The 12,036-nt window shown below is 58.8% G+C and overlaps 1 protein-coding gene across 2 annotated transcripts; it reads right to left on the bottom strand.

Moving 5' to 3' along the window:
* Positions 1 to 1,587: 1,587 nt before the first annotated feature.
* Positions 1,588 to 11,904, bottom strand: CHPF2 (chondroitin polymerizing factor 2). 2 transcript variants are annotated; one of them, XM_083468932.1, is made up of 5 exons: positions 11,757 to 11,904; positions 10,662 to 11,096; positions 7,308 to 7,872; positions 5,975 to 6,157; positions 1,588 to 2,994 (listed from the first exon to the last, which is right to left on the bottom strand). In XM_083468932.1, the coding sequence occupies exons 2-5, from the start codon at positions 10,976 to 10,978 to the stop codon at positions 1,717 to 1,719; spliced, it is 2,343 nt and encodes a 780-aa protein (XP_083325058.1). In that variant the 5' UTR covers positions 10,979 to 11,096; positions 11,757 to 11,904; the 3' UTR covers positions 1,588 to 1,716. The 2 variants fall into 2 exon arrangements, with proteins under 2 accessions (XP_083325058.1, XP_083325059.1); XM_083468933.1 differs by having other exon boundaries at positions 11,781 to 11,864.
* Between the last annotated feature and the right edge of the window lie 132 nt (positions 11,905 to 12,036).

Here is a 12,036-nt window from a genome sequence, read left to right as displayed (position 1 = left end):
CTCTCCCACCTCGCCGGACCCGCGTACCTGGCGGGGTCTCCGGCGCGGCCGGCGCCGGCTCGGGCACACGCGTTGCTCTTTCGCCAGGCGCCTGCGCGGAGCTGCGGAGAGAGGGGGGGAGGCGCGCCCCCCCACAGCCCTTGTATGCGCCGCTCTCACGGCAGGGCAGCCCCACCGCTCGGAAATGGGGCACTTCAGTGGCACGTGGGGATGGAGGCAGCGTCAGACTCCCAACCCGAGGCGCCCCGCGGAGATGGGACGCCCCCTCCTAAAAAAATAATCATAGCCAGAGACATTCCCCGCTCAGTTGCCGAGGAGGGCGGATTTGCACCCCACCCACGGCAGCTTAGACCTGCGGGCCATGCGCTCAACAGTCCTTGGGGAGCTTTTGCTCGCGAGGAGGACAGCGGGAGAAGGGGCGATGGAGGATGGCGCATGGCCACCAAGGCTGGGAGTGACCACCAACTAGGGAGCAGAGAAACCGTGGGCAGTGGGGGGGGGCAGATCTTCTTTCAGAATAATGGCTGCCAAGTGCTGGGGCAGCGCAGTCGGGAGAGATCAACACCCTCCAGATCAGGGGTCAGCAACCTTCTTCAGCTGGTGCGGTCCACCTCCCTCAGACCTTGTGGGGGGCCGGACTATATTTTGAAGGGGGAAAATGAACGAATTCCTTAGCCCCACAAATCACCCAGAGATGCAATTTAAATAAAAGGACACATTCTACTCATGGAAAAACACGCTGATTCCAGGACAGTCTGTGGGCCGGATTGAGAAGGCGATTGGGCCGGATCCGGCCCCCCGGGGCCTTAGGTTGCCTACCCCTGCTCCAGATCATAGGTTCACATGGGGCAAAGAGAGACCTGCATTGCCACGCGTTGGACTAGATCACTCACAGTCCCTTCCAACTCTACAATTCTGAACCTATGATTTTAAGGGGCTGATTTTAAGGTAGCAGCCCATCTAGGAAAAGGAAAACTCTGATCTTAAACCTCTGCTGCCTTGCGGGATATCTTCAGGAGAAGAGACGGCTAACAAACCCGAAGGCTAACAAATCCAGGGTGGAGTCCTTAAGGTGGTTGGATAGTGTCTTGTCCGCCTCTTTCCAGCAACTCCTGCAGCCCAGATGGTGCCAAACGTCTTGCTCTGCTTTCCTTTGGACCCCATCAGCCAGGCCAAGAGGCGGGTCTTGTAGTCTGGGCAGTGGCGTAGCGTGGGTTGTCAGCACCCGGGGCAAGGCAAGTAATTTGCGCCCCCTAACCCATGGATTTTAGTAGGGGCAGAGAGCTGCGAGTGCGAGCGCCCCCCCCGATGTTGCGCCCGGTGCGGCCGGCCCCCCCTGCACCCCCCACGCTACGCCACTGAGTCTAGGCAACCCCCCCATGCACACAGCCCTGGCTTGCACCCCAGGGGGAGCCCACTTCAGTGCTGATAACTCAGCCGTTTGACTTCACCTGTCCCCCACGCGCAATGCCAATCATTATTCTAAGTCCCCCCCCATGAAGGACTGAGCTGTTGCTGTTGCTCCGTCCCTCTCCACCCCCCAACCCCCAAACAGGAGGAGAGACCCAAGTGACACAGGCAGGGCAATTGCAGCAGCAAGGAAACGTTTAATTGGTTTTCTCGTTTTTTGTAAAAATTGGTTCAGTGGGTCTTCTTTTCCGTCCCCCCGCCAGCCACCAAGCACAGCAGCCTCCCTCCTTGTGCCCCCCCCCCCGGTCAGGTGCTGTTGGCCTGCTCCTGCTCAAAGAGCGCCATGGCCAGGTGGGATCGGGAGCCGAGTCCTTGCAGGTTGCTGAGGACGCAGCGGTGGTAGAGCTCCTCGCTCAGGCGGGGGTTGCAGCCCCGCAAGACATACTTCTGCGCCAGCCCCGGCTCCGCCGCCCGGAAGACGTGCAGCTCCGAGTAGCGCAGGAAGACGTCAAAGGCCTCCAGGCCCTCCAGAGCCTCCTCGCGGTCCAGCACGTCGGACGCCAGCCTTGCGCGGGCCGCCATGTAGTCCGCGTTGTAGAAGCAGGCCTCTGAGAAGGCCTGCCGGTCAAAGCGCCCATCGCGAGGGAAGTCGGAGGCGGCCGAAGCGCCCCCACCGGCCGCCTGCTCGCCCCCGCGGAAGGCCAGCGCCGGGTTGAACTCCTGGAAGTGGACGGGGAAGAAGACCTGCCAGCTGCTGATGGCGTTCATGCGGCAGCGGTTGAGGACCTCGGCCGTGACCTCCGTCCAGACGCTGGCCAGGAAGAAGAGGGTGTCCACAGGGTGCTTCTTGGAGACGATGTCCATCAGCTTGACCTGGGAGGGGACCTCTGTCTTGACGCTGATCCAGGGAATCTTGACGTCCAAGTAGCGCCTCTCCAGCTCTGCCACCATGGCCTTGGCCCCGGCAAAGACGTCCACCTGCCCCACGCGCTGGGCGTCGTAGGGGTCGTAGACGAAGAGCAGGGTCAGGCGGGAGTTGTCCCTGGCGTCCAGGGCGTTGGTGGCAAAGGCGTCCAGGAAGCCCCCCAGGAAGTCCAGCTCCGGCACAGTGAGGGGCAGCACCAGCTGCAGGCGGGTGGCCTCCGTGACGTAGGGCATGGGGATGATCTCCACCTGGCTGAGTGGGCGCAGGAGCTGGACGCGCTTGGAGAGGAGGTGGCTGTGGCCCTTCTGCGTCACGGCTTCCAGCAGCAGCTCCAGCTGGTACTCCATCCCCCGCGTGGGGTCGAAGCGGCGGTAGCCGTTGAGCAGCCGGCGCTTGCGGAAGCGCAGCTGCGGCTGGTAGCGCCGGTTCAGCTGCTCCAGCGCCGCCTGCAGGATGTCCCCCACGTCTGCCTTGCTGGCCCCCTGCAGCTCGCACTTGGGGGCCCCGTCGGGGCAGGAGAAGAGGTGCTGCTCCGTGAAGTAGTCCCAGCCAATCACCTCAAAGCGGGACTTGGGGGAAAAGGGGGCGCTGACCCCCACGGGCCACGACAGCTCTGCCTCCCCCGACGGCATCAGCGCTGTCAGGTTGCGGATCTGAGCCTGCCAGGGAGAGAGGAGGAGAACCCCCGTTAAGACGTCCCCCGACCTTCTCCCTTGCCGCACTGAAGGAATGGGTTTCCCAAACCCAAAACTGACCGTGCAGGCAGTTTGAAATGGGCACCAAAATCCCTATTTTTCCTTAGCTAAAATCCATTAACTTGAGCTCTGAGTCAATGTATAAACAAAAACCCGGCTGTACAAACAAGTGTTCAGAGCCCTCTCTTTTATCAGTTTGTGATGGCAAGGATGACCTTGGCTGTTCCAGTGGAGTAGGGATGACATGTCTAGGTCTTATCTTATGTCCTGACGCACAGACCTAGTCCGGGAACAGCGCCAGAGTGTGTTCTTGGAGTTGGTGACCTCTTGCTCCAAGATAAGAGTAGGAACAGGAATACCCTTTTATGGTCAGAAGTACAGGAAGGAAAACCCTTTTATGGTTAAGTACCGGAGCAGGAACATCTGTGATGTCAACCTGCGTGTACAAATTGACATGGCTGGATTCCTGGGGAAGGGGGGAGAGGGTGCCTGGACGAGATATATACTGCATGAAATCTCTGCTGTTCCGGAGAGCAGAAATAAAAAACTCTTTCTCTGAACCAACCCTCGGTGTCATTTGAATTCCTTCCTCCTGTCCGGGAGCAATGCAGACCCAATCGGTGAACTCCAATAAGGCTACAGCACAGCTGGACCACCCGTGGCAGGGGCTGGAAAAGGGGGTTTCCAAAAAGTATAGCTCAGCTCGAAACAAAGGATGCTGACGGAATCTACAAGGCCTGGTGTGTCATGGACTGAACCAGTTGGGGTCAGAGGGAGAAGAAGGTGTGGGAAGCTGAAGAGGGGACAGGGCTTAGTGAGCAGGGGGAGTCTGTGGCAGAGGGCAGTACAGAATCAGAGGCGGAAGCTGAGGTGGGAGAGGAGGGAGGCCAAGAGGCAGAGAGGAGTCTGGCTGGGGAAGAAGCACAGGGCGTCTCCTCCTCCTCTTGCTGCAACACACTCCCTTCCCACCTTGTCTCCCAGAACCAGAAGAGGGCTGAAAAGGGCAGGGCAGCAGTAGGCTGCACGCAGGCACAGTCTCTAGTTGCTTGGATAAAGCCCTGAAGAGAAGGAGACTTAGAGATGGTTGCAGGAAGGCAGGGACTTTCAGTCTTGGTAATTGATATAAATTATTGTGACTTTTATCCTTTGGATCAGATTGTCATTACGTGTATGATCTTTGCTGTCTATTTTGTTGTTTCTTCAGCTTGTAAACTGCCTTGTGCATAGTAATATCCAAAGGCAGCATACAAATTAAAAGTGAATTGAAATGAAATTCATGAGGGCACTAGTGATGAAGAGCTGGGCTCGTCAGGCCTGAAACTCATTGTGTTCTTGCTGATGAAGAGTTAACACCTACTCTGAGTAGTGCCACAACTGCTGGTTGGCTCTTTGCAGCTAGACCCACCCAGTGGTCTCCAGCCCACCAGGCCCAACGTGCGATGACTCTCCTTCACTGGAGATTCCTAAGCAGAGGGTGGGGGGGGGCACCTGCCAGGGGTTCTGGAGCTGTGGCTCCTGGCCCTGAAGGGGGCTGGACTGGATGACCATTGTGGTCCTGTCCAAACCCGCAGTTCTGTAATAGCAGTAATAGTAATTTATTATTTGTACCCTGCCCATCTGGCCGGGTTAGTAGCGTGAGCTACCTTTGAAGGTAACCTGGAACCTACAACTAATCCAGAATGCGGCAGCTAGGCTGGTGACTGGGAGTGGCCACCGAGACCACATAACACCGGTCTTGAAAGACCTACACTAGCACCCAGTACGTCTCCGAGCACAATTCAAAGTGTTGGTGCTGACCTTGAAAGCCCTAAATGGCCTTGGTCCAGTATACCCGAAGGAGCGTCTCCACCCCCATCCTTCAGCCCCACAGACACTGAGGTCCAGCGCCGAGGGCCTTCTGGTGGTTCCCTCATTGCGAGAAGCAAAGCTACAAGGAACCAGCCAGAGGGCCTTCTCGGTAGTGGTGCCTGCCATGTGGAACGCCCTCCCATCAGATGTCAAGGAGATAAACAACTATCTGACTTTTAGAAGACATCTGAAGGCAGCCCTGTTCAGGGAAGTTTTTAATGTGTGACATTTTAATGTACTTTTAATTCTTTGTTGGAAGCTGCCCAGAGTGAATATCGTTAGTGAATACAGTGGTGCCTCGCAAGACGAAAAGAATTCGTTCCGCGAGTCTTTTCGTCTTGCGATGTTTTTCGTCTTGCGAAGCACGGTCCGCCGCAACTGCGCCTCTTCAAGCGGCTTAAAAAAAAAGCGCACGACGTTTTCGTCTTGCAAAGCAAGTCCATAGGGAAATTCATCTAGCGAAGCAACACAAAACCAGAAAACCCTTTCGTCTAGCGAGTTTTTCGTCTTGCAAGGCATTTGTCTTGCGGGGCACCACTGTATTATTAATATTATCATCTAAGAATGAGTTGCCAGAACTCCAGGCTCTCAGCCACCAACCCCATGATCCCAGCCTGGGCCCAGCAGCTGCTGCAGGCACCCCAAATCACGTTCATGCAGCCCACTGTCAGCCCCCAGAAGCCTCCAGCTGCCCCTACTGGGAGATCCTCAGCTGAAGAAGGTGGAGCTTGCAGGGTCTTATCCTTCCAGCAGCTCCTTTGTACTCTGAACCAAACCAAAAAGCAGACTTTCCGTTCCACCAGATGCTGTGTACAGAGAAGCGTGAGCAAAAGGATGACTTTGCATCCCCCTCCAGGGACACCCTGAGAATCAGGGACGCTTGGAGTCTCTGGTGTCGCCCTGTTTGCTTCTGTGGAAGTGACCTTGCCTTAGAAATCCCAGGATGCCGGGGTCTCCTCCCTGCCTTGCCGGAAGGTGACCCACAGCTGTTCCCCACCTTCCCTGCCTGAGACCAGTACCCAGCGGCCTCCATCCTCTCCACCCCCAGCAGTGAGAGAGTCTTGGGGGGTGTTGGGGGGGTCTCTCCCCTCTTTACCTGCAGCTCCTCTATCTCTTGGTAGGTCTGCTCCAGCTTGATCCGGCTGAACCTCTTATGCAGGCGGTACATGAGGGTGGGCTCCGTGACGGGGTGCACGGCAATCGCTCCCCAAAAGTCTTCTCCCTCCTCCTTCTCTGGGTCCGCATTCTTGGCCAGTTCATAGGACAGGTAATTCTGACCCTAAGAGAGGGAGGGAGGAAATGATGGTCTCCTGGTCCTTCTCTGCAGAAGTATTTGCATCAAAGACTTACTATCTGCTCCCTCTTTTTCCATCCCCAAAAGCAGGTGTGATGCACATATTTAATCCTCATCACAACCACCCTGCGAACCAAGTTAAGCTTGTGACCCAAAGTCCACTAGCCTGTGTTCTCACTGAGCAGGAATTCGAACTCACCTCCAGGCTCCAATCTCCCAACATGTTCCCTGCGGCCACAGAGAGCCAGACAAAGGCAATGACCAGCCGGCTCCCTTTGCTCTTCTGCACAAATCCTTCCCGGCTTTTCTCTCTCCCCGACTTAAACTTCTCAGAATGTGGAGATTGGCCTTGGGACTGGGGTTGTCCCTTAAGACCAAGCAAGACACTGCCATGGGGCTCTTGGGCAAGCGCAGGCCTCTTCGAAGCAGACCAGGAAGCAGGCCAGGCCGGCCTTAACCAACCCCTGTCTCCCAAGTCCCCCCTCACTGCCTCCCCAGCTATTAAAAAAACCCAGAGAGACAGAAGCAGCAAGTCGGAGGCTGAGCGAGCCCCACAGCATTCACTCAGGTGTCCCGCTGGGAGGGGCTCCAAAGCGTAAAGAGGGGACTGGCTTCCCTGGAGCAGCTCTGGCCCTGTGGGACTCCTGCCTGCCTGCCTGGCCTCATCTCCTAGCTTCTTCGCCCTGTGGGACTCATGCCTGGCTTCATCTCCCAGCCTCGGCCCTGTGGGAGTCCTGCCTGCCTAGCCTCAACTCCTAGCCTCTTGGCCCCTCTTGCCTCTGGACCTGTGGGACTCCTGCCTGCCTGCCTGCCTCCATCTCCTAGCCTCTTGGCCCCATGGGACTCTTGCCTCTGGACCTCTAGGACTCCTGCCTGCCTGGCCTCATCTCCTAGCCTCTTGGCCCTGTGGGACTCCCGACTGCCTGCCTCCCTCCATGCCCCCATCTCCCAGCCCTTTGGCCTTGTGGGACTCTTGTCTCTAGCCCTGTGGGACTCCTGCCTGCCTCCCTCCCTCCATCTCCCAGCCCCTTGGCCTTGTGGGACTCTTGTCTCTAGCCCTCCCTCACTCCATCTCCCAGCCCCTTGGCCCTGTGGGACTCTTGTCTCTAGCCCCGTGGAACTCCCGCCTGCCCACCTGATGCTGGGAGGTGCAGCTGGTGCCCAGGAAGTCTGCGAGGCAGCGGCCCAGCCACTCGTCCGGCCGCAGGCTGAGGATCTCGTTGCGGCAGCTGTCCAGGTGGGGGTGCAGCTTGAGGAGGAGGCTGCGGGAGAGCAGGTAGCCGAAGCCGCCGTGGCAATAGCGCGCCTGCTCGTCCCCGCCAATGAACTCCTCCGCCCGGCCCAGGTAGACGTCCTGGTGGATGCTCAGGTGGGCCACCAGCGCCTTGAGCCGCTCCGGCTGGACGTAGGTGTCGTCCTGCATGACGAAGAACCAGTCGAAGTCGCCCCCAAAGTGCTGGTGGACGTAGCGCACCGTCTCGTACATGAGCCACACGGGACGCTCGTCCCCGTGCGACACCAGCGCCAGGCCGTGGGGCACCTTGGCCCCCCGCAGCCCCGTGAAGTAGAGGAGGTGGGGGAAGTGGTGGGCGGCCGTCTTGTTGACGGCCACGGCCAGGGTGGCCAGGGTGGCCTTGGAGGTCAGCACGGCCACAAAGAGCCGCTCGCGGAAGCCCAGCTCCGTCTGGATGTAGCGCGTCCTGTGAAAGGAGAAGGAGAGCTTTTTGTCTCAAGGGGAAAGCGACAGAAGTAAAAAGGCACTTGAAACTGTGATACGATGCAATGCAACATACAGACATGGTCAGGGCTGGAGTCAGGGGCAGGTCAGCAAGAAAGGAAGCAAATCTCCAGTGCCAGGGAAGGTAGTAACAGCAACAACAACAACAACAAATCATTTACTCACTGCCCGTCTGACGGGGCAGCTTCCAGCAAATTATAAAAGCACAGTAAAGCATCACACATTAAAAACTTCCCTGTAAAGAGTTAACTCTTTATTCAAGGAAACAAAATGCAGTGGTACCTTCGTTCTCAAACAGCTTAGCTGATGAACAAATCGGCTCACGAATGCTGCAAACCTAGAAGTAAGTCTTCCAGTTTTCGAACATTTTTAGGAAGCTGAACGTCTGGTGCAGCTGCCGGCTATTCTGATTACGTTTGAGAACCAAGGTACCACCGTAGACCCAGCCTAGTGGTCTCAGCAACCATCCCCAGTAGGTGTTGCACTGTTGCCCCGATGGAGCAGTTGCCAGGACTTAGGGGCCCTGCTCCCCCCCCCATGGCTGCTCCCCTCCTGGATGTTTCCCAAGCAGCCTCCAGCTCTAGCCTCTGTCTGACTCTCCTCAGTATCCTGCGCGCTCTTGGACACCAGGGAGGAGCAGAGCTTGTCACTGCGGGACGGGGAGACTCGTGGATCCATTCAGTGCTGGAAACTCAAGATATATAAGCTAGGCACTTAAACCAGGCTTCCAGTCGCCCAAACAGAATGCCTAGTTGCCATTTTGGGGCAAGGAGACTCTAAAGCCTTCTTTTTCAAAGGATGGGCTGATTGCGTCTCAGTTAAACATCTGGCTAGTTCAGAGGACCACCCCGAGCTCGGTTAGGAGCTTTGAGAACTTAAAGAAGGAAAGCCCCATCGATATTGGCCTGTGTTTCTGGCCTCTGGCTGAGGCAGCGCTCCTTCCCCGCTGGCCACCACCGGGGCCAAAGACCTCTCTGGGTGCAGCTGGGAGCCTGAGCAACTCGGGGGAAGACTTACAACGCTGCTCCTGGGCACTTGCCTGGGCAGGGTCATTGGGGTACAGACAAAAAGAGGGAAAACTCTTTGTGAGCGTGAACGCTCCTCCCTCCCCACAGACCTGCATCGCAGCAGCAGCCCCTGGATCAGGGTGCGTGGGACACTCGGGCCCGTCCTCCCGGGGAAAGGGCACCACCAGCTCGCTGTTTAGGGAAGCTTTTGATGTTTGATGTATTACGGTATTTTAACATTTTGTTGGAAGCCACCCAGAGTGACTGGGGACGCCCAGCCAGATGGGCGGGGTATAAATAATAATAATAATAATTACTGTAGCTGAGCCATGCTCTCCCTGCCTCTACTCCCTCCTGCAATGTGGGGAGCAGCTGCAGCAGCACCCAAGCGCGGTTGTCCCCAGCGCACAGGAAGCGCACCAAAAGGAAAGCCCTGACCGAAGGCTATGAAATCATGCATGGAATGGGGAAAGTAGGAAAGGAAAAGTTTCCCTCCTTAGTCTCATGACACTAGAACTCATGGAAACCCCATGAAGCAGAATGTTGGTCAGACACAGGGCAGAGAAAAAGAAGTATTTATTCACACAGCACGGAGTTAAACTGCGGAACTCCTGGCCACAAGAGGCAGGGATGGCAACCAATCTGGGTGGCTTTAAAAGAAGACTGGGCGAATTCATGGAGGAGGAGGAGAGGACCATGAAGGGCTCTTAGCCAGGATGATTATGCTGTGCCTCCAGTGGGAGGGAGCAGGTGGTCTTGTGTTCAAATCCTGCTTGCAGGCTTCCCATAATAGGCATCTGATTGAACCCTGCGGAGGCTGGACTAAAGGGACCAGGCAGGCAGACTCTTCTTCTTCTGGAACCTCCAGGTACAGAGGCAGTCTATCTAGATTCCTAGTTCTCTTCTGAGAGTCTTTGCTTCCCCCAAAGCCAGAGGGCTTTGACCTGGCCACTGTGATCCACACGGCGGTCATCTCCAGACTGGATCATTGTCACTCGCTCTACGTGGGGCTGCCTTTGAGACTGACCCAGAAACTTCAGCGGGTGCAGAATGCTGCAGCGAGACTCCTTACGGGGTCCTTGCCGCAGGATCACATTCACCCGGTGCTCTACCAGCTGCACTGGCTCCTGGTGGAGTACAGGATCAGGTTCAAGGTGCTGGTTTTAACCTTCAAAGCCCTATGCGGTCTAGGACCCTCGTCCCTACGGGACTGCCTCTCCTGGTATGCCCCACAGAGGACCTTACGGTCTGCAAATAAAAACATCTTGGAGATCCCAGACCACAGGGAGGTTAGGCTGGCCTCAACCAGAGCCAGGGCTTTTTCGGCCGTGGCCCCGATCTGGTGGAACGCTCTGTCCCAAGAGACCAGGGCCCTGCGGGACTTGACATCTTTCCTGCAAGACAGAGCTGTTCCACCAGGCCTTTGGCCAAGGCACAGCCTGACCCCCTCCTTTGGCAATCCTCACAGAACTCTAGCCCAATGGTTGCCATGAATTTGATTTTGAATTGATTTTAGAATGAATGGATTTTAGAATATTGTGTTACTTTTCTTGTTGTTAGCCGCTCTGAGCCCGGCTTCGGCTGGGGAGGGTGGGACATAAAGAACATTTTTTTATTATTATTAGGGACTGTTGGCAAAAGCCTTGCTTACCTCTGGCATGACAGTGCTCCTCCTCCTCCCCAAAGCCCCTGGAACCCGGCTCTGGGGAGAAGGCTGCTGCCCCCTCCAGCATAAGCGCCTTACCTGAGCACCTTCTTGTAGGGCTTGCTGGGGTCCCTGTAGTAAGGCACGATGCGCGGCTTGAACTCCTCCTGCTGCGACTCCTCGCCCTCCTTCCTGCCCGGCCCCGCTCCTCCTCCTCCTCCGGCCCCCGGCAGCCCCTCTCCGTCGGGCTGCCGCCCATGGTCCAGCGCAGCTCCACCGGCCGCTTCGGCGCAAGAGTCTCCGGCGTCGCCCTGGATCCACGAGACGCGCAGGAGGCTCAGGCTGCAGCCCAGCGACAGACCCAGCAGCAGCGGCAGCGCCGGGCGCAGCACCGCCAGCACCGTGGCCACGCGCATGGCCGGCGGCGGGCGCCCGGACGGGGCAGCCGGGGCTCCGCGACCATGGAGCGGCGAGCCGAGGGGCAGCGGGGCGCCTTGCCGGACGCGCCGTCCAGGGCCGGGGCCAAGCGCAGACCTGGGAGCGGGGAGGGAGGGAGGAAGGAAAGGGGTCACCGTGGAAGACAGCGGCACCCACCCCACGAAGTGCCCCCAGGAGGAGGGCAAGGGGACCACCCCCACCGCGCCGTCTAAGGCCGGGGCTAAGCGCAAACCTGGGAGCGGGGAGGAAGGAAGGGGGTCACCCTGGCGCGCCTGGGCAGCACGGAGGACAGCGGCCCCCACCCCACAAGGCGCCCCCCGAAAGGGAGCGAGGAGACGGTGCGCCCGCCCGCGCCGTCGGAAGCGAGGGCTTCGGGCAGAGCTGGGGGGGGAGGTCAGGGAGGATGGGCGCCTGGACAGCAAGGAAGACAGCAGCACCCGCCCCCAGGAGGAGGGCAAGGGGGCCACCCCCACCGCGCCGTCTAAGGCCGGGGCTAGGCGCAGACCTGGCAGGGAGGAAAGAGGTCGGGACGGATGGGCGCCGGGGCACCATCACCCCGGCTGGGACGCGCCCTCTGGGGGGGCAGGAAGGGGCCAGCGGGGTCCCTTAGCAGGAGGGGCAGGCGCCAAGGAGGGGCCGAGGCCGGAGCGGGGCTGGCCGGCTGCTCTCGGCGGCTGCCCCGACGGGGCGGGCTGCCCCTTCCCCTCGGACGGAGGCGGCTTCCCCCTCGCTCCTGCCCCGGCTCCCGGGGCTCACCTTCCGCCCCGGTCCTCCTCGCGCCCTTCCGCAGCTGGGCCGCGACACGTGTCTGGCGTTCACACGCTGCCCCTTTCCCCGCCTGCCGCGCTTCCTCCCGCTCCTCTTCTTCCGCCCCCGCGGCGCCTCCCTCCGGACTCCATTTCCCAAGGTGCCCCTTCCCGCGCGGGGCATGCCGGGCGCCGCAGTCCGCCCAGACTCGCCTTCCCGGCGTGCCCCGGGGCCCGGCGGGCGCTGACGTCTCGGGCGGCCATTGGCGGGGCGGGGCCTGGGGTGCACG

This window comes from Podarcis liolepis (assembly GCF_965112155.1).
Source record: "Podarcis liolepis genome assembly, chromosome: 12".
Taxonomy (NCBI): Eukaryota; Metazoa; Chordata; class Lepidosauria; order Squamata; family Lacertidae; genus Podarcis; species Podarcis liolepis.
This window is presented reverse-complemented; position numbering and strand designations above follow the sequence as displayed.

Coding starts and splice junctions, on each gene's coding strand:
- CHPF2 (XM_083468932.1), bottom strand. CDS start 10,978: ATGCGCGTGGCCACGGTGCTGGCGGTGCTGCGCCCGGCGCTGCCGCTG. Junction 7,873..10,661: donor CCCTACAAGAAGGTGCTCAG/GTAAGGCGCTTA, acceptor CTCCTTTCACAG/GACGCGCTACATCCAGACGG. Junction 6,158..7,307: donor GCTGCACCTCCCAGCATCAG/GTGGGCAGGCGG, acceptor TCCCTCTCTTAG/GGTCAGAATTACCTGTCCTA.